Raw genomic sequence first — 20,342 nt, forward strand, 5'->3', positions numbered from 1 at the left:
TGCTGGTGTGTGCCGATGCTGATAATGCTCTCGTACACTCATCTTACCTACTCTCCGCAAAAACAACGAAATGTTGTTGCTAAATCACAGAGATCCCTGTGATGCCAACATGTATGCATTGTACATTGAGATGAGAGAGTATATGTGAGGTCGTTTGGTAACCACTACTATAGATCTAAAGAGATTTCGTCATTTCGAGCATTGTTTGCAGGGAGAGTGAGGTGAGGTGAGGATGAGTAGCGGTTTGGGGCAACAATTATGGTTGCCTAGGTAGTATGTATTGGGGAAATGATCTGTGGAGAATACAAACATTGCAATATTTCAATTTCATTAATGTGTGTGTATGTGTGTGCGTATGTCTGCTTGCTTGTGCTTAAATGTATTGGTAGTGGTGGGTGCTTTTGTCATTGTGATAGTATCAAAGAATCCAGCTTAGAATTACCTTTACAAATTGTTGGCGAAGAAAAGTGTTCAGTCGAGACCGAGCTCATCCGCGAGTTAGTTGCTTTTTCTCAAAACAAAACATTCAAAATGGTGAGTGCGTTATTTTAACGAACAAAGTGTGAACTAAGGCAAAAATGCCAAAGACCAAAATGAAAATAAAAAAAAATTAACTGAAAGAAAAAAAAATAAAACGAAGTGAAGAAAGATGTTAAAAAACTAAAAACTCCTAAGGGAGTCTTAAAAAATGTTAAAAAAAAAACTCTAAAAAAACTTAAAATAATTCCATACAAAAAAATGTTTACTAAAATTTCGCATATTTTTCTTTTTTCCGGATTTCTTTTACAATCAAATGAAACAACTATGTAACAACATGTAGGCCGATGTACCAAAACGTGATCAAGAAAGTAAGTTTACTTAACAAATCAAAAAATGTTTCGAAAAAAAGGGATATAGTTACAAAAAAAAAAAAAAAAAAATAGAGACTGGAAAAAACATTACGCAGTCATATTAAGTATTCTAACCTCAAAGTTTTGGATAAAACAAAAAAGTGTTTCAGTGATGATATCAAGTTCAAAATAAAGGACATTTTGCTGAGATTACAAAACCAAAAGCATAAAAAAACAATTAAGAACTGCAATCAAATGCGATGATATAACTTATTGAAAATGCTGCCAGTGTTGCCATATCTGCAGGAACATTTACTTAATGCGGAATAACCATATGCCAACTTGGATATCTATCATTTGGATTACCATGTGCAAAGTTTCATATTTTAAAATTTCGAGAAAAAGAAAACTGCTTTAAAAATAGTAATGAAATGGAGTTGAAATGAAATCAAATTTTGTAGAATATCTTTAAAAAATGTTTAACTATCTATAAAAATGTTTAGCCTATGTAAAGTCTAAATGTGATCTGAAAAAGGTATAGGATATACCGATATAAACTTGAAACCGAATCTTATTTCAAAAAAAGTTGGTAATATTTTTATTTCCAAAGCAAATTTTAAAGCATGATTTTGTTAAATTAAGAGTGATTCTTATGTCGTTGCCAATTAGTATTAATTATTAATAAAAAAATATTTTTTTTAATAAAAAATATATTTTTTAATAAAAAATATTTTTTATTGAAAATATTTTTTTTTAATAAAAAAATTATTTTAAAACCATAACACAAAATCTATGAAATGAAAATCTAAAAAACAAATTGCTAGAATTTTTTTTTTCATTTAAAAATTTTATCAAAAAACAGTTTTTTTAATTAAATTTTTTTTTATATTAAGAGGGCATTTTAAAATTTAGAAAGGTTATTTTGGACAACTTTTATTTATAATAGAAAATATTTTTAACAAAACACATTTGAAGATTTGGTATTAAAATGTTAAAACTATTTTTAAAAAATAGCGAATATATATTTTTTTAAATTTTATACAAAATTCTATACCAAAACCTAACCTAAAATTTTTCATATTAAAATCTCAAAAGTATATCCAAACTCCAAATTAAATAAAAATAGTTATTGTTTAAGAGCATATTTTTCTAAAATTTTTATATAAATTTTTTCTTAACGTTTTTGTTAACTTGTTTAGTAAAAATTCATTCTCAAGCATTTCATGGAAAATTCTATTGAATTGCAAAAAAGAAAAAAACTATTCTATATAAATTGAAACTCTACAAATGGCTACAATACCCAGAGAAAATCTACACCACATGTTGAGCTATTTTTAAAATATCTGCTAAATAGAAAAAAACAAAAACAAACATTTAGTATTTCTCGAAAGAATATGTTTTTTAAGCTTTCTTCTTTTTTAGATTCTGTGAAATTGAAAAAAAATATTTCCGTTGTATCCAAATGAGTTTTCTAGTTAAAGAATATAAACGATTTGGGAGTAAATATCATATAGACTAAAGTGTGAGAGAAAATGAGGAAGAAATAAGAACATTTAGTATAAGTCAGCATATAACAAAAACATTAGCCAGCAAGCAGCCATAACTTGTACATACATATCTATGTATGCGAAAACTACTTGCTTTTGTAAGAGCATTTAATGTTTGCCCCACATATGCATAGAATATACGAACGTACAATTGATTTGCGAATACAACACACGAACGACTCAATGCCATAGAGAGCAAATATAGAACAGTCATGGCAAACGCATGCCCACTCACATACACACACACAGAAAACGAAAGATCGATCATGGGAACATACAGCATTCGTTGGGCTGCTATGTATAACATTCGGGTTTTCTGATGGCTGTGGGGTTTGGTTTTTTTGTTGGCCCAACAAACGCATGATGTCTAATTTAGGCAAAGCCTATACATATAATCGAATCGAATGTGGAGAGAGAGCGAGAGAAATTATTGAAATAAATATGTGAGTGCGAAATATCCTCATGCTAAAATCATATGTGGAGAGAGAGAGACTGTGTGAGTGGGAAATATCCTCACATTATGCTCTTTGCATAGGCAGCTGACCATAAACATACACAGACGGTAAAAAAAATAGTGTAGACTTTATTTTGGGTGTCGAATTTCGCTTATTTGTATTTGTATGACATAACACTGAGTAGCAACACAAAAAATATAGATATGTGTATGAATGCATATATATATAATCATATATACAACATGTAGTCATTCATATATACATACATATATAGGATATCTTTAAAAATGTATATGTATAAACGTACCATATTTATAACGCCCTCATTGTTAGGGGTGGTATGTGTTGTTTATTTGTCTACATATATACACATTTTTTCACTGTCATTATACAAGAATTTCTTTAATCAAATATTTAAGGTTTTTTTTTTTAAATTTTAATTTTAGAATTATTAAATCATAGCTTAATGGATTTTGCAATGATTTTGGCTAAGTAAATATTCTCTAAAAATAAAGTGATGAACAAGAGCCTTTAAAAGTTGAGAAAGCTATGTGGGTCATGACATTAGAAATGTTAAAGTTTAGTATAACAAATTTTATGATTTTAAAAAATCAAAAGTTGAGAGAGAGTGAGAAAATAAATTTACGAAATTATTTAGGTCATGGTATTATAGAAATAGATAGACATTTACATAGATGAAGTCGTCCATTGTGTCACTGTTAGACATTTGGAATTTTTCAAAGAAAAATTATAATAAAACGAAAATAATTGGCAAATATATGGAAACAAATTACAGAAAAATTTAAATACTAAGTTTTTATGTAATTTTTTGAGCATATTGCAGCTCAAGATCATTTAAATAATAACACAGCAAAGACTTGATAAAAGATTAGCAAGAGTATGCTGTTGTCAAAAACACTTTGACTGACATGGGCGATCGCGATTTCTGATACGCCACTTTTGTCAAATAGAGTTTTTGGTTAAAAAAATCAATAAAAAGCTATAAGCTTGACAACTGAATTTTGTAAAAGAAAGAGATTAAATACAAGGTCAGACATATGCCTTTGACCAAACTAAAGCATCAGATGATAACAAACTATAAACTCTGACCTTTAATATAAACAAAAAACTCTTTAAAAAGGAAGGCCAAATTTGTTGTTGCTTAAAGCACTAGCAAGCTACCAATATTGTAATTTCAGACAAATGGATTGACACACCTATAAATGGAATTTTTTTTTTTTAAATAGCTCAAACAAATAACCTGGAGTTAATTAGGTTAGGGTAGAATATGGTGACAGTCTGCAATCAAACTCAGTTTAATCAAACCAACACGTCACGATAACCTACTGTTGCTTATACCATTAGCTACCGATATGTCAATTTCTATGGAGCTACCCATAGAAATATTTGAATTGCCCTTCCCTCCTCCTAAAGACTAATAGTGAGAAACTATGTGACAGCCAGGTTAGAATGTCCTCGTTGAAGGACAATCTAACCTGAAGGAAACCGTAACTTAGAGGTTAGCATGTACACCTATGATGGTGAATGCCCGGGTTCGTGTTCTAGCGAGAACATCAGAAAATTTTTCAACGGTGTTTATCCCCTCCTAATGCTGGCGACATTTGTGTGGTACTTTGCCATGTAAAAACTTCTCCCCAAGAGGTTTCGCACTGCCGTTGCCGTTCGGATTCGGCTATAAAAAAGAGGTCTCTTATCATTGAGCTTAAACATGAATCGGACAGCACTGATACATATTTGAGAAGTTTGACTTCGTTCCTTAATGGAATTTTCATAGACAAATTTGCATTTGCAGCAATTCTAGACTTAGACCCCAAAAATTAGGTACTGAAAATATTTTTAGTAAGGAAAATTTGTTTGAGTGTATTTTCAAATTAAGTTTAAATAAAGTGGCGTATACGTAATGCGTTTATCATGCGCCCTATGTATTAAAATAAGTCATACGTATCCATGTACGGCAGTTTTAAGAAAGTAAATGAAAACAAGTGTCAAATTCGGCTGGGTCGAATCTTAAGTAGTCTCTAATATTAATCGCATTTGTTAAAATAAGAAAAGGAGGTCTTGGATTTTTTTAGTTGGATAAGAGATTTGCAATTCTTAGTGATTGGCCTATATAGGTAATATATCAGGTTCTAAACCGATTCGAACTTAACTTGATATAACTGTTGGATAAAACTGTTGATAAAAATGGCGTCCTATGAAGACTTAATAACTAAAATCGGGAGTTCGGTTTATATGAGAGCTATATCAAGCTATGAACCGTTTCGCACCAAACATGATATCTCAATTGGAAGCTAAAGGAGAGTACATTGTGAAGAGAGTCATAAAAATCGGATAATAATTGCACCATCTAAGGCTCAAGAAATCAAGAATAGGTAGATCGGTACATAAAAGAGCTATATCAACTTATACGCACCAAATTTGGCATAAATGTTGGATGTCATAAGAGAAGTGATTGTGCAGAATTTTAGTCAGATAGGATAAGATTTGGGTTTTATATGGGAGCTACTTTTAAAGATAGACCCATTTGATCCATTAAAACATTAAAAATTCTATATTAATAATTATTTTAATTAATTATGAACTTAATGATCGGAGATTTTCTTTATAATTTAAATTTTTTTCTGATATATCTCACTTTATAGTGTAATAGCCGTATTCACAAAATTTGATGAATTCTTTAAATAGGATTTTAAATAATCTGTTAAATGTAGATTTGCGTGAAGTTTTGAAGGTAGTGGTGTAAGAATATTTTCTATGTTAAATTACAATGAAATACTGGGGCGCGTATGTATAAAAAATTAGGTAAATAATACCCCCATATTATAAAAAGTAATCATACGCAATAAGGAACGTCGGTTTGAAATAAAAAATAAAATCGAAAATAGTAATAAATAAAAAATCTTATGAATTCAAAAAAAAAAAAAAATGTTTCTGTATAAATAATGGAACATTTTCGCAAAAAAATAAATAATAATTTTCAAATATTACAAAATTATTTTTTTAAAAAATATATGGTTTTGTGATATATAAATTATATGTTTTTTATAAAAAATATTAATTTTGGTATACATATGAAAACTTTTTTCAAATAATATAAATAATATTTTTAAACCCCAAAAAACATTTTACTCTAAAAATTACAATTTCCAAACCTTTGTATAATTTAAAAGAATATACATGTGACAAGCGAAACATTTGAAAAACACTCGTATCCCTTTTTTTCAAAAACTTCATTCCAACAACTTTGTAACTAATATTTCTATCAACTTCTTACTCTTTATCAGATATCGAATTCGTATTCGAAGTATTGGGCTCCGGCGATCTAGGCATTGATGCTTACGATTTGGGTGATGCTCTTCGTTCCCTCAACTTGAACCCCACTTTGGCTTTGATTGAAAAGATGGGTGGCAGCAAGAAGAAGAAGGAGAAGTACATCAAGTTCGATGAATTCCTTCCCATCTACTCTCAAGTCAAGAAGGAAAAGGAACAAGGTTGCTACGAAGATTTCATTGAATGTTTGAAATTGTACGACAAACAAGAAAACGGCACTATGCTTTTGGCTGAATTGCAACACGCCCTCCTCTCTTTGGGTGAGTTGAAAAACAAACAAAAAACAAATCTTGCAATAGAAAACTAATAAAACAAATTGTCTATTTATAACAGGTGAAAACCTCGAAGATGAACAAGTCGAAACTCTCTTCGCTGACTGCATGGACCCCGAAGATGATGAAGGCATGATCCCCTACTCCCGTAAGTTTGCCAACAGTGTATTTTTTTTTCAATATTTCCCGGGAGGGTTGGTTTTTTTATATACACAATTTCCTATAAAAATGTTTTTCTATTTTTTATGTATTTCATGTTTTATATGTGTGTGTGTGTATGTGTGATATATACCCGGCACCAACTATGTTTGATCAAAATATATGTACCTGGCACTTATGTGGCACCTATTTATGTATTCAACCCTTAAATGTACATTGTATTGTGCACTTTTATATGTATCAACACCAACCACAACTAAACCCACCATCTACAACCCACTATGCACTATGTATCAACCATACCCCTATGCACCTTTGAACCAAAAAAAAAATCACCACCACTATTCCAAACTTTGTGCACTTACCTACAACCAAATCCAACAACAGAATTCATCCAAAGATTGATGAGCGATCCCGTCGTCTTCGAATAAACGGTAAGTAGTTGTTATATGTTATTGTCGAAAAAAACTGAAAATATAAAAATGTTCTGAATTTTATTGGAGTCATAGAGGAATTGGATTTTACAGGGCTTTCAGCCAAGGTAAAAGAAAATGTAAAAGTTGTATATGTTATCATCTAAATGTTTTTTTTTTGCCTTTGAGAAGTTCAATGCGTTCTTAGTGTACCCTACATGTGAGTTTATTTTAAGATGTATTCGGGTTAGAATTGCCTTCTGTAGACTAGGCTCAAGAAGTAATATCGGGAGATCAAATATTAGATGATAGTCCGTTTTAAGCTAGACTTGCCATGAATGTTGGAAGTCAAGAAAGAAAGAATTAAGAAAATTAGGCGGTCTCAATTAGTCAATTCGTGCGATCGTTGAAGATTATACTTGTCCTAGATTCCATTATTGAACAGCAGTAAACTTTTTCCCATGTCAATAGAAACTGTCGACCTCAAGTTTTAGCTCAATCATTAGGGACCAACGAGTTTGAATGTGGAGTGCCCAAATCAATCAACCACACTTTAAATACAATATATAGGAGATACATCAAATTATGGACAGATATGAACCGAACCACGTTTAAAATATTAGCCAAATCGGGTAATAAATGCGCCCTCTAGATTCCCAAAATATATAACGATCGGTTTATATGGGAGCAATATCTTGTTATAGACCGATTTAGGCCATGTTTGGTACGACTGTTGGAAGTCTTGGCATAGCTTTGCGTACAAAATCTCAATCGAATCGGGTGTTAATTGCGCCTTCTAGAGGCTCAAGATGTCAAATCTAAAGATCGTATATGGCAGCTATATCAGGTTATAAACCAAATTGAAGCACACTTGACACAGTTGATGGTAGTCATAACAAAACTTTACGTGCAAAGTTTCAGTTGAATCGGGTGGCAATTTCGCCTTCTAGAGACGCAAGAAGTCATAACTGACGATCGGCTTATATGGCAACTATATCAGGTTGAGAACCGATTTGGACTAACTTGGCACAGTTTCCGAAAGTCTAAACACCACTCGAAAAAAAATTGCGCCCTCTATAGGCTCAAGAAGTAAAATCGGGAGATAGGTTAATATGGGAGCAACCGAAGTAGCCAGAGCTAGGGGGCATGGGCAGTCCGGGCCCCAACCCTAGAACATTTTTTTCTAAGGCTATTTTGCAATCAATTTGTTTCCATTTGGAACTCCCTGATGGGCGCTATTCCAAAGCTTCGATCTATTTGGCCTACTTACAATCCCAACTGACCTACACTAACAAGAAGTATTTGTGGACAATTTCAAGCATGTAGGTCAACTTCCTCAAAAAATAGCATGCTTTTCACAGACGAATAGACAAACGGACGGACAGACTTAATCGACTTAGAATGTCAAAATACTTTGTTGGGTCTCACATCAATATTTCGATGAGTTACAAACGGAATGACGAAATAAGTATAATCCTATCCTATGGTGGAGAGTAAAAAACGAGTTTCAAATAACTTAACGCAACATCCACCAGCAAGAGACAAAACATTGTCGTAGTCAAATGCAAATTTCCCCATGAACATTCCATTAAGGAACTGGGGCAAACTTCTCACAAATCAATGGATGCTGTCCGATTCAATTTGAAGTTCAATGATAAGGGACCTCCTTTTTATAGCCAAGTCCGAATGGCGTGCCGCAGAGCTACACCTCTTTGTGGATCACTTTTTACATGGCAAATTGCTTTACAAATGTCGCCAGAATTAGGAGGGGATAACCACCGCTGAAAAATTTTCTGATGTTCCTGCCTGGATTCGAACCCAGGCGTTCAGCGTCATAAGCGGTCATGCTAACCTCTGCGTTACGATGGCCTCCACGTTGTCATAGTCATTGTAGCCAAATATTTGTATGTGGAGCTAGCGATCCTCATCAAGCTCCATAGGTCAGCAAGCTTGTTCCGCACCATGGGACCGATCACCGCGGGAACGTTATGGTCAATGGTTATATATCGAGAATCACAGGAACTCCGTATTTAAGGTAGAGCCGGCACCGCCCGATCTCTTACTGAGACTTTCCACTCGATACCGCTTATTGTCAGCAACTGCAGTCGCAGCTACTCTACATAGACAGCATTCCGCTGTCCGCTGAGTTCCAATCCGTGTGGTGCTCATAGTTGTCTCATGCAACAAAACGCTGTTGTGCAGTCAATGCATTGCACACAAGTGATGTGATGTTGTTGTTGCTGTGCTTACTTTCAGCAGTGCTTAGTAGGAAAGGGACAAATTATGTTTTTGCTGCAGTTAATGCTTTGCACACATACTTACACAGGGAACCAAAAAAATTAAATACATGTCGGCACAGGCAGACCTAAGGAAGTTTCATGAATAAGATATTGACTTGTATGCAAACAGAGTTATATGTATCAGTGAAGGTCGCAGTCAATGTAGTGCACACATAAATAAATGTCGGCACAGGCAGACTTAAGGTAGATTCATCAATGAGATATTGACAAGTATGCAAACAGATATATATTTCCCAGTGGATGTTGCAGTCGATGCATTGCACACATAGTCCTAAAATGAAAAAAATGTGGGCACAGGTAGATTTAAGGAAATTTTCATGACTGAAATATTGACCGGTATGCAAATGGAGATGTGTGTCACTGTGGATGTTTACATTCCTTTTAATATAGTAATAAGAAGCCACGACAGTCATGTCTACATTAGGGGAGAAATGAAACTGACGAACCAGTTTATACACCTTACGAAATATTTTCCACTAGATGCGATGTCTATGTGTACAAGAAATCTGCTAATCAGGTCATTTCTTTCAGTAATATTCCACAAGTTAAAATCTTTTTTCCAACATAATTCCTCATGGCCATTAGCTGGACTCGTTTTGGAAAAAAAGGGCAAATAAAGGGTGATTTTTTTGAGGTTAGGATTTTCATGCATTAGTATTTGACAGATCACGTGGGATTTCAGACATGGTGTCAAAGAGAAAGATGCTCAGTATGCTTTGACATTTCATCATGAATAGACTTACTAACGAGCAACGCTTGCAAATCATTGAATTTTATTACCAAAATCAGTGTTCGGTTCGAAATGTGTTCAAATTTTGACAAATTTTGTTCAGCGATGAGGCTCATTTCTGGTTGAATGGCTACGTAAATAAGCAAAATTGCCGCATTTGGAGTGAAGAGCAACCAGAAGCCGTTCAAGAACTGCCCATGCATCCCGAAAAATGCACTGTTTGGTGTGGTTTGTACGCTGGTGGAATCATTGGACCGTATTTTTTCAAAGATGCTGTTGGACGCAACGTTACGGTAAATGAACACATTTCAAACCGAACACTGATTTAGGTAATAAAATTCAATGATTTGCAAGCGTTGCTCGTTAGTAAGTCTATTCATGATGAAATGTCAAAGCATACTGAGCATCTTTCTCTTTGACACCATGTCTGAAATCCCACGTGATCTGTCAAATACTAATGCATGAAAATCCTAACCTCAAAAAAATCACCCTTTATAAACTATTTTTTGGTTGGTTCAGGAGTAACTGTCTTTAATATTTTGGCATATATTTGCATTTAAAACAGCAGATTTTCTTGGTTGGAATAGCAGAGGGTTATGCTTGCTAAAACGGCAGTCATGTCTGTTTTTTCGTGTTCAGCAAGCAAAAACTGTTGTTATTAGCAAACATGTTTGCTATTTTGAATTTGTAAAGTCCTTACAAATGTCGCCAGCATTAATGAGGATCTAAGGAGTTTGGCAACATATGTCGATGCATTAAGGAGCTCTAGATGCCAGCAATTGCTCTAATTCTAGATTTTAGGTTCATGTTTTTTTTGGATTTTTTCCCTGATCTGCAGAACATTTGAAATCTTTTGACATAATTTTTTTCCTATATTTCCCTTATTTAAAGCCTAATTTATTTTCTCTTTTTTTCTTCTCATTATCTTTGCAGCATTTCTTGCCAGAATGTGTGACAGACCCGATATGCTATAAATTTTTATTGACCATCTGTTTAAAAATTATGTAGCTACCAGAAAATAAAAAACCATTCTCCATCGATGTTATTCGAAAAACAACAACACAAATAACCATCACTACTCTCTCTCGTAATAATTAATTTTAATAATTTAATTAAATTAATTAAACAAATCAAAATCAAAAAACCAAAAAAAGAAAGAAAGAAGAAAGAATACCAACCAAAAGCAAAACAAAATCAAATTTTATTTTGATGAAAATCATGAAAAGCAACTGCAAGAACATCACTAAAGTTACAGCTAATTTGCGCTAAACACCAGCAAATCTCTGAACATTTTCATTTTTTTCTAAGAACTTTTTTTAAGAAAAATAAATCAAATCTTAAGAAAACAATATTTTATTATAATTTTAACAAACACACAAACACAAAAAACTTATATGAAACATGATAAAGAAAAAAAACCTCAAAAAAAAGAAGAAAAATTTAAAAAATTATTCTGTTGTTCATTTTTTTCAAAGAGAAAAAATTAAATTAAAATACCATTTTAATAAAAACTGATATAGTAAACCAAAAAAAAAAAAAAACAATATAACAGAGAAGCAAAAATACAGCCAGCAAAAAAAAAAAGGAAAAAACAACAACAGCAGCAGCGTAGGCAACAAAGGACAACATGTTGTTTGGTTTTAAGAAGTAGCAGAAGAACTCTTATTTCAGCAACAAAGTTTAAAAGGGTCTGCAAATGACCCTTTAGACATTAGGAAATTTTCCAATTTTTCCTTTACATAAAGCATTCACACTTACACAGGCTTCTCGATACAAGCTCTAGCACTATGAAAAAAAATCCTTCACCACAACTCACACACTCACTCACATACACAAACCCAAACAGTCTTTGAAATCCAGCCCCTACTACTCGTAACAAAAGAAAAAAACAACTCGTTTCTTACATCATTTAAAGGCCATTTTGAAAAAGCGTTAAAAAAGAACTGCAAAATATTGCAGCCTAATCGGATTTTTCAACATCTTCTCAACCTATTCGATTAGTTTGTCAAAATTTTGCTATCTTTTTGTCACGAGAAAGTTAACATCAGGGCTGGCTTTTGTGAAGGGTTTAGCTTTTATTTCAACTTACATTAGATTTTCTAATTTAATAAAATTTCTGAATAAAAACAAACTCGAAACACTTCAACACATTTTTTTTCGAACATGGTGAAGTTGCATTCTCTCTTAGATGCTCGATCTTGTCTAATACTATTGTGAAAGTTGGTTAAATTGTAAGGAGGTTGAGTTTGATTTCTGGTAAAGCTCAATGAGTAGTGGTGAGTAGTGCACTTTAAGGCAAACTAGTAAAAGTGAAATAAGTTCGGTTAGGCCGAATCTAAGACCTACGGGATTGTGTTATGGGTATTATAAATGTATATAAACTTAAGTAAATGTATATAAATGTGTAATATGTCACATGTATGTACCTAACCTATTAGAAGACATATTATAACTCATCATGCCATACATGAGTTAAAGGGAATATTAATCCCACTCTTCAAGTTCTTTGAAAGTCAGAAGAGGGATATTAGTTTAAAATTGGGAACTATGGCAGGTTATAGATCCATTTAGACAAACATGTAATGAGTCATAACAAAAGTGAGGAAAATTTTAGCTAAATCAGAAAAAATCTGCATCCTCCAAGTTCTTTAGAAGTCAAACTGGGTGATAGATCTAAATGGTAACTATCGGGGTTTTCAATAAATGCGCAACCAATAAAGGCTGTTTTTTAAGAGCTTTAGGAAAGTTAAAAAAAAAGTAAAAGCGTGCTAAGTTTGGCCGGGCCGAATCTTATATACCCTCCACCATGGACCGCGTTTGTCGAGTTCTTTCCCGGTATCTCTTTTTAGATAAACAAAGAATAAAACAAAAGAATTGCTTTGCTAATTGAATTGAATGTTGGAGACCACAGTAGAAGTATATGTGTGAAATTTCAGCTAAATCGAATAAGAATTGGGCCTTTTAGGGGCTTAATAAGTAAAATTGGGAGATCGGTTTATAGGGGAGCTGTATCAGGCTAAAGACCGATTCAGACCATATTTGACACATATGTTGGAGGTCATAGAAGAAGCCGTTGTACAAAATTTCAGCTAAATCGAATAATAATTAAGCCTTCTTGAGACTCAAGAAGTCAAAATCCCAGATCGGTTTATATGACAGCTATATCAGCTTATGGACCGATTTGAAAACAACTCGTGCAAAATTTCAGCCAAATCGGACAGGAATTGCACCCTCTAGTGGGTAAAGAAGTCCAGATTCAAAATTTCAATTTCAATGCAAATTTCAGCCAAATCGGATAGGAATTGCAACCTCTAGTGGGTAAAGACCAGATTCAAGATCGGTTTATATGGCAGCTATATCAGATTATTCACCGATTTGAAACATACTTGGCACTTGGCACAGTTGTTGGAGGTCAAACCGAAACACGTCATGCGAAATTTCAGCCAAATCGGATAGAATTTGCACCCTCTAGTGGGTAAAGAGGTCCAAATTCAAAATTTCAATTTCAATCCAAAATTTTAGCCAAATCGGATAGGAATTGCACCCTCTAGTGGGTGAAGAAGACCAGATTCAAGATGGGTTATATGGCAACTATATCAGATTATTCACATTCATGCAAAATTTCAGCCAAATCAGATAGGAATTGCACCCTCTAGAGGCTCAAGAAGTCAAGACCCCAGATAGGTTTATATGACTGCTATATCAGGTTATGAACCGATTTCAACCATATTCAGCACAGTTGTTGGAAGTCATAACAAAACATCTCATGCAAAATGTCGGCCAAATCGGATAAGAATTGCGTCCTCTAGAGGCTCAAGAAATCAAGATTTCAGATCGGTTTATATGGCAGCTATATCAAAACATGGACTTATATGGCCCATTAACAATCCCAACCGACTTACACTAATAAGAAGTATTTGTGCAAAATTTTAAGCGAATAGCTTTACTCCTTCGAAAGTTAGCGTGCTTTCGGCAGACAGACGGACGGACGGACATGGCTAGACCGACTTAAAATGTCATGACGATCAAGAAAATATATACTTTTTGGGGTCTTAGACAAATATTTCAGGTGTTACAAACATAATGACGAAATTAGTATACCCCCATCCTTTGGTGGACGGTATAACAAGTAAAAGCGTGCTAAGTTCGGCCGGACCAAACTTAGGGAACCCACCACCATGGTTTCTGCTAAAGATGAATACAAATAAATTTAGTTGAAGGCCAAAATTATATTCTACATACCAAACTTATGTCAAACCAGAAAAATTTATGGTTCTAGGAACCGAACAACAATGATCGAGAGACCGGTATTATGGTCCAAATCAGTCTTTGAGATTATAGACTGATTTGGACCGTATGTGGAAAAGTTATTGGAAGTCGTAACAGAACACCGCATGCAAAATTTCAGCCAGAGCGGACAAAAAATTGCGGCTTGTAAGAACTCAAAAAGTCAAATCGGGAGATCGGTTTTTATGGGAGCTATATCACATTATAGATAAATTTGGCCCGTACTTGGAAAGTCATAACAAAACACTACATGACAAATTTCATTCGAATCGTACAAAAATTGCGGATTCCAGGGTCTCAAGAAGTCAAATCGGGAGATCGGTTTATATGGGAGCTATGTCATGTTATAGACCGATTTGGACCGTACTAGGCACAATTGTTGGAAGTCGTAACGAAACACTATATGCAAAATTTCAGCCAAATTAAAAAAAAATTGCAGCTCCCAGGGGCTCAAGAAGTCAAATCGGAAGATTGGTTTATGTGGGAGCTATATCTAAATCTGAACCGATATGGCGCATTTGCAATCTCCAACGACATACATCAATATAAAGTATCTGTGTTCGCGTTCGACCGCTATCGTGATTTCGCAGACAGACGGACGGACAGACATGACTAGTTCGAATCAGAATTTCGAGACGTTCAATAACATACATACTCTATGGGGTCCTCGATCAATATTTCTTCATGCTTCATGTTTGTCTTCCAATGCGTCAATTGAAGCGGGATAGTCTGTATAGACATGAGCTTGCACGTAGCCCACAAAAAATAGTCTAAAGGCGTTAAATCGCACGATAAAGGCAACCAATTGACCGATCCCGAACGTGAAATAAAATGTTCACCGAACTCGCCTCTCAATAAGACCATTGTTATGCGTGCTGTGTGGCATGTGGCACCGTCTTGTTGAAACCAGGGCTGCGGAGTCGACCGGAGTCGATTTTTTAAGGCCGGAGTCTAAGTCGCAGTCGGACTGTTAAGGCGGACTATTGAGGCGAAGTCAGACTATTGAGGAGGAGTCGGACTTTGGTTTGGAGTTAAGCACGCTTGCCCCGACTTCGAACCGCTCTCCGACTTAGACTCCGACCCGGGGTGCCCAAATGACATGACATGCAAGTCAAGCTCTTGCATTTTGGGTAAAAAAAAAGTTGGATATCATCTCACGATAGCGCTCCCCATTCACAGTTACGTTGCGATTCGCATCATATTTGAAGAAGTACGGTCCAATGATGACACCAGCGCATAAACCGTACCAAACTGAGACTTTTTCTGGATGCATTGCTAGCTCTTTGCAATGCTGATCTTCACTCCAAATTTGGTGCGAAATTTAGTCACAATAGCCCGAAAAGCTGCTTCAGTGGGCCAATTAAACTGACCATAAAATGGAAGAAGCGAGCGATGAACATTCTTAACAGAGCACGCATTTTGACACAAAAATTCAACAATTTGCAATCTTTGTTCGTTAAATTATAGACCAAACTGAAGATGTTTGACAGTGAAACAAAACACGAAAAGTGCATGAGCTATTTAATCCAGTATTGCCAAAAAGACAATAGCTAATAAATCACTCTTTAAACGAAATTTGAATATAGCTCCCATATAAAATGGGCCCTCGATTTGATTTCGTGGGACCCTAAAAGCCGCCAATATAATCCGATTTGCCAAAAATGTTGTGTGTAGTGATATAGCTTCCATATAAATCAATATCCCGATTAGTCTTCTACGACTCCAAAAAGCTTCAAGGTTTACCCGAATTGGCAGAGATTTGGTTCGTAAGGTTCACATATTCCCATAAACTAATTGCCAACATCAGTAACTTGTATGACCACCTGAACGAATGAATAGGAGTCACTAACCCATTCCTTCCTGTGAGTGAGAAAAAGCTCATATATGTCAAAGAAAATAGTGCTATCCTATGAAAACCCTTAAATGGTAGCATACTTTTAGGAGTTTCATATGATATTGCACAGATAAATCATATACAGATAAAAAATTTGAAGTTCGCAACTAGACTGGTTGGTGATGCTTGTGAATGTAGATAAATTCACAAATACCGCAAGCAGAATTCTGCTCTCAATGGCAAGCTGTTTGCGACGTTAGCATTTTCTAAATATCCATTATTTCCTTTTGCGTAAAGGAATCTATGGAAGGAAATTTGTTTTTTTATTTTTTGGGCAGAGTTGCTTGCTTCGAAAAAAAATAAAATAATTAACGAAATTTATAAGCTTGACTTTTGCTGTCAAAATTTGAGAGAAATTAACTTCTGTTATTTCTAGGCTATTTGGATATTGTTGTACATATAAATGAACATGTCCACAATCATGAAAGCGGTTTAACGAATGAAGATATCCGCTTACAATTTTGCACAGATATTTCTTATTGATGTAGGTCGGTACAAATCGTAAATGGACCATATCGGTTTAGATTTGAACATAGCTCCCATATAAAATGGTCCCTCGATTTGATGTCGTGGGACCTTTGAAGCCGCCATTATTATCCGATTTGGCAAAAATTTCGGGTGTAGTTCCTTTTTATGACTTACCACATCCATGGAAGGTTAGGTTAGGTAAGAGTGGCAGTCCTTATAGACTCGCCTATACAATTCTAAGTCCACTGTAAAACCACAGTAGCGACAAACCAAGGCCTCAGGTGGGAATCAAGCCCACTAACCCCCGCACTGGCAATGCGAGCACGCTACCAACTTGCCTAAGAGGGTGCCTCACATCCGTGGTAAGTTTAGTCCCAATCGGTTTATAATCTGACATAAATTCTATACTAGCCGATATCTTGATTTTACATCTTGAACCACTATTAGGCGCAATTGTTATCCGATTTGACTGAAATTTTGCACTTACTGTTCAGTTAAGATTTCCTACAGACCTGACAAGCACGGTTTAAATCGGTTTACAACTTGATGTAGCTCCCATATCAACCAATTTGCCGATTTGACTTCTTGAGCCACTGGAAGCTGCAATTGTTTCCGATAGGCTGAAATTCTGCACGTAGTGGTTTATTACGACTTTCAACATCCCTTGTAGGTATTGCCCAATTGTCTATAACCTGATAAATCTCCCATATAAACCGATCACTCCTATGGCCCCTAAAAGCTTCAAGTTTTGCCCGAATCGACAGAAATTTGGTACGTAAAGATCACATATGCGCAGAAACTAAGTTAATTTGTGGATATTTATAGCAAAAATCCATGGAGGTGGATTCCCAAGATTCGACCTGGTCGAACTTAGGACATTTTTATTTGTTTCATTTAAAATGCAATTGGAATTTTACTTCAGAGGTATTCGCATATGCGTTTTCTGGTTTAAATTTCCTCAAAAAATTAATTTCAAACAAATTTACATACAAATGTAACAGTTTTTTCATTTCTCATTAGCTAAATTTCTTCAATTCACCACTATTCACCATACCTACATATCAAAATGCCACATGTATAATAACAGATGGCGCCACAGCTGTAGAGCTCTCAACAGAGTTGACAAAGATATAACAGAGTACTAAAGTCCCATACTTCAACTTAATGAAGAGAGCTTTTAACATGGTCGGCTGCTAACACTGTTAATCTAATGGCTGATGTTTGTGTGTGTGTGTGGTAAAGAAGCTTTTAACAGCTTGCGGCATAGTGAACGGCCAAAAGGGGAGAATGTTTATGGGGCTTGTCGTCGCATTTCGGACGTTAATTAACAGTACATTGCCGAAGACAAAATCAGTTGAATACGAGATAACAAACCTTAAACAGATATAAACGGTATAATTCATAAAAAAACAAACGGCGGCTATTTTATAGGAAAAAAATAAGCAGCTATATTAAAAATAAAAGCAAAAACAACAATACAAAAAAAAAGAAAATACCCATCAAAAATATCACCGCAAACACAAGAGGTGCATGAAAAAAACACACAAAAAAATAAAAGCAACCATAAATACACACATAAAAAAAATTAACACACTTGAGAGGAAAAAAAGAATAGAAAAAAGAAGAAAGAAATACAAATTAAAAAAAAAATAAGAAAAAACACAAAACCGGCACAAATTGAAATTGAAATAATTTACAAATTGCTAAGAAAATTTCCTTTGTAATTGGCCAAAAAACGCAAACGAGCAAAGATTCTTCGTTCTTTTTGCGTATTTTGCAGTTTTCATCTCAGGTGTCTGAGATGGGGAGGCTGGCAAGTTTGTCAAATTATTTTCAAGCCTTGCGTTTTGCAATGTGTGTGTATTCATAAGTTCATGTCAAATGGTTTTGCATAAATTTTTTTCACTTTAGCTTTTAGATTACCAACAACCATACCCCAAAGTGCAACATCATTCCATTTATTTACAATAACAACAAAATTATATAATTTTTTAAAGTAATTCGATAAAAAAAAAATTAAAAAGAAACCCCATCCAAATAGAGAAATTCTACCCTTATACACACTGAAGCAAAACAACATTAACAACAAATCTAAAGGATTCTGGTGATACACATACCGTTAGAATTTCCATTCTGCTACTCTCACACATCTTCCGCAACGAACACAAATTATCTTCAGTCAGAGACGATTGAGCGGTAAAACCAAAAGAGAGCTACAGAATATTTTCTGAGTAACTGAGTTTGCTACACGTGCGTGTGTGTGTGTGCAAGTGAGCGAGAGTGTGTTTTGTGGTGCTGGCGAAAAATCTTAGTAACAACTGTCAGTTTTGTTGCGTTTAACATCTCTGTGCAATGGCGGATGTTATGAATAACAGTTCGACTCTCTTGGATGCTGCAGTACCAGCTGCTACAGCAGCGGCCCCTCTTTTGGCATTCGATGATGCTCCAAATGTTAAGGAACAACCAAATCAGGAAGCTCCCCCACAAAAGCAAGACATATTGGAGCCGCAAAAACCAATGCAACAAACACAGGATATTTTGAAAGAGGAAAATCATCAACAGCCGGAACAGAAGGTGGTCGAACAACCACTCCCACCACAACAACAACAACAACAAATATTGGATACAAAACAGCAGCCAACACAGCAGCAAGAAGAATCGACTCAAAAGCAGATAACGGATACAAAACAACAACAAAATCAACCACAACAATTGGAACTTAAAGGTAGGATTTTAACTGGTCTCTAAGGTTCTAATTTGTCTCGAAATAAAAAAAAAAACAATTTCAAGGAGCAATACAGTCCTGATTTTGAAATCTTGTACTAACAAATTGAAGACTTACAGTCTGGGTGATACATTGACTATTGCTCTGAGCCGGTCAAAAACGACTTCCATGAAAGTAATCTGCCGGTATTTTGACCCATTCCCATTCAATGGCTTTCTTCAGGGCATCCGTAATGGCATATTTTTTATGCCCTACCTTTTTCTCTAACAAAAGACTTAAATACAAAAATCCAATGGATTGGCATTTGGCGAATTGGATATCCACTATGTACACGAAATGAAGCGAAAATTTCTTTCTGATGGTCTCGCCAGGATTCGAACCCAGGCGTTCAGCGTCATAGGCGGACATGCTAACCTCTGCGCTACGGTGGCCTCCATATATGGTTTATATGGTTAATATGGTAGCTAAATCAAAACATGGACCGATTTGGCCCATTTACAATCCCAACCGACCTATACTAATAAAAAGTACAAAATTTCAACGTTTAGTACCGTTATTGGTACCATTTCGGTACTTTCTTTACAGATGGAGCTAGAGATCTGAAATTTGGCATGCAGGTACATCTAGGAAAAATATGATGGATGACTAAATGATCAATTTAAATTCGTAAATTTTGGTACTTTTTGTCCAGATGGAGATAGAAGTGTGAAATTTGACATTTAGGCAAAACTTAGAAATATATGATGGGCGACTAAATGGTTTTTTCACAAATCGCACATTTTGGTACCAAAATTGGTACTTTCTGTATAGATAAAGCTAGAGCTCCGAATTTTGGCATGTAGGAGCAACTAAGAAATAAAAGATGGATGACTAAATGATCTATTCAAAATTTGTATATTGTTGTACCAAAA

General features: G+C 34.8%; 2 protein-coding genes across 12 annotated transcripts in view; both read left to right on the forward strand.

Moving 5' to 3' along the window:
• Positions 1–273: 273 nt before the first annotated feature.
• LOC106095787 (myosin light chain alkali) lies at positions 274–12,203 on the forward strand. 2 transcript variants are annotated; one of them, XM_013263140.2, is made up of 6 exons: positions 274–534; positions 821–848; positions 6,138–6,443; positions 6,517–6,603; positions 7,002–7,048; positions 10,991–12,203. In XM_013263140.2, exons 1-5 carry the CDS (start codon positions 289–291, stop codon positions 7,043–7,045), a joined length of 711 nt encoding a protein of 236 aa, XP_013118594.2. In that variant the 5' UTR covers positions 274–288; the 3' UTR covers positions 7,046–7,048; positions 10,991–12,203. The 2 variants fall into 2 exon arrangements, with proteins under 2 accessions (XP_013118594.2, XP_013118595.2); XM_013263141.2 differs by lacking the exon at positions 7,002–7,048.
• A 5,847-nt stretch (positions 12,204–18,050) lies between these two features.
• The window catches only part of LOC106095785 (microtubule-associated protein tau), a 178,294-nt gene continuing 176,002 nt past the window's right edge, over positions 18,051–20,342 (forward strand). For 7 of the 10 annotated variants that reach the window (XM_059363678.1, XM_013263130.2, XM_013263134.2 and 4 more), the window contains exons 1-2: positions 18,058–18,232; positions 18,618–19,431. In XM_059363678.1, the coding sequence (XP_059219661.1) occupies positions 19,059–19,431 (373 nt within the window). In that variant the 5' untranslated portion in view covers positions 18,058–18,232; positions 18,618–19,058. Of the gene's footprint in view, positions 18,233–18,617; positions 19,432–20,342 lie in introns of all 10 variants that reach the window. The other 3 variants (XM_013263132.2, XM_013263131.2, XM_013263133.2) reach the window with 3 other exon arrangements.

The sequence above is a fragment of the Stomoxys calcitrans genome, chromosome 2 (assembly GCF_963082655.1).
Source record: "Stomoxys calcitrans chromosome 2, idStoCalc2.1, whole genome shotgun sequence".
In the NCBI taxonomy this organism is placed as follows: Eukaryota; Metazoa; Arthropoda; class Insecta; order Diptera; family Muscidae; genus Stomoxys; species Stomoxys calcitrans.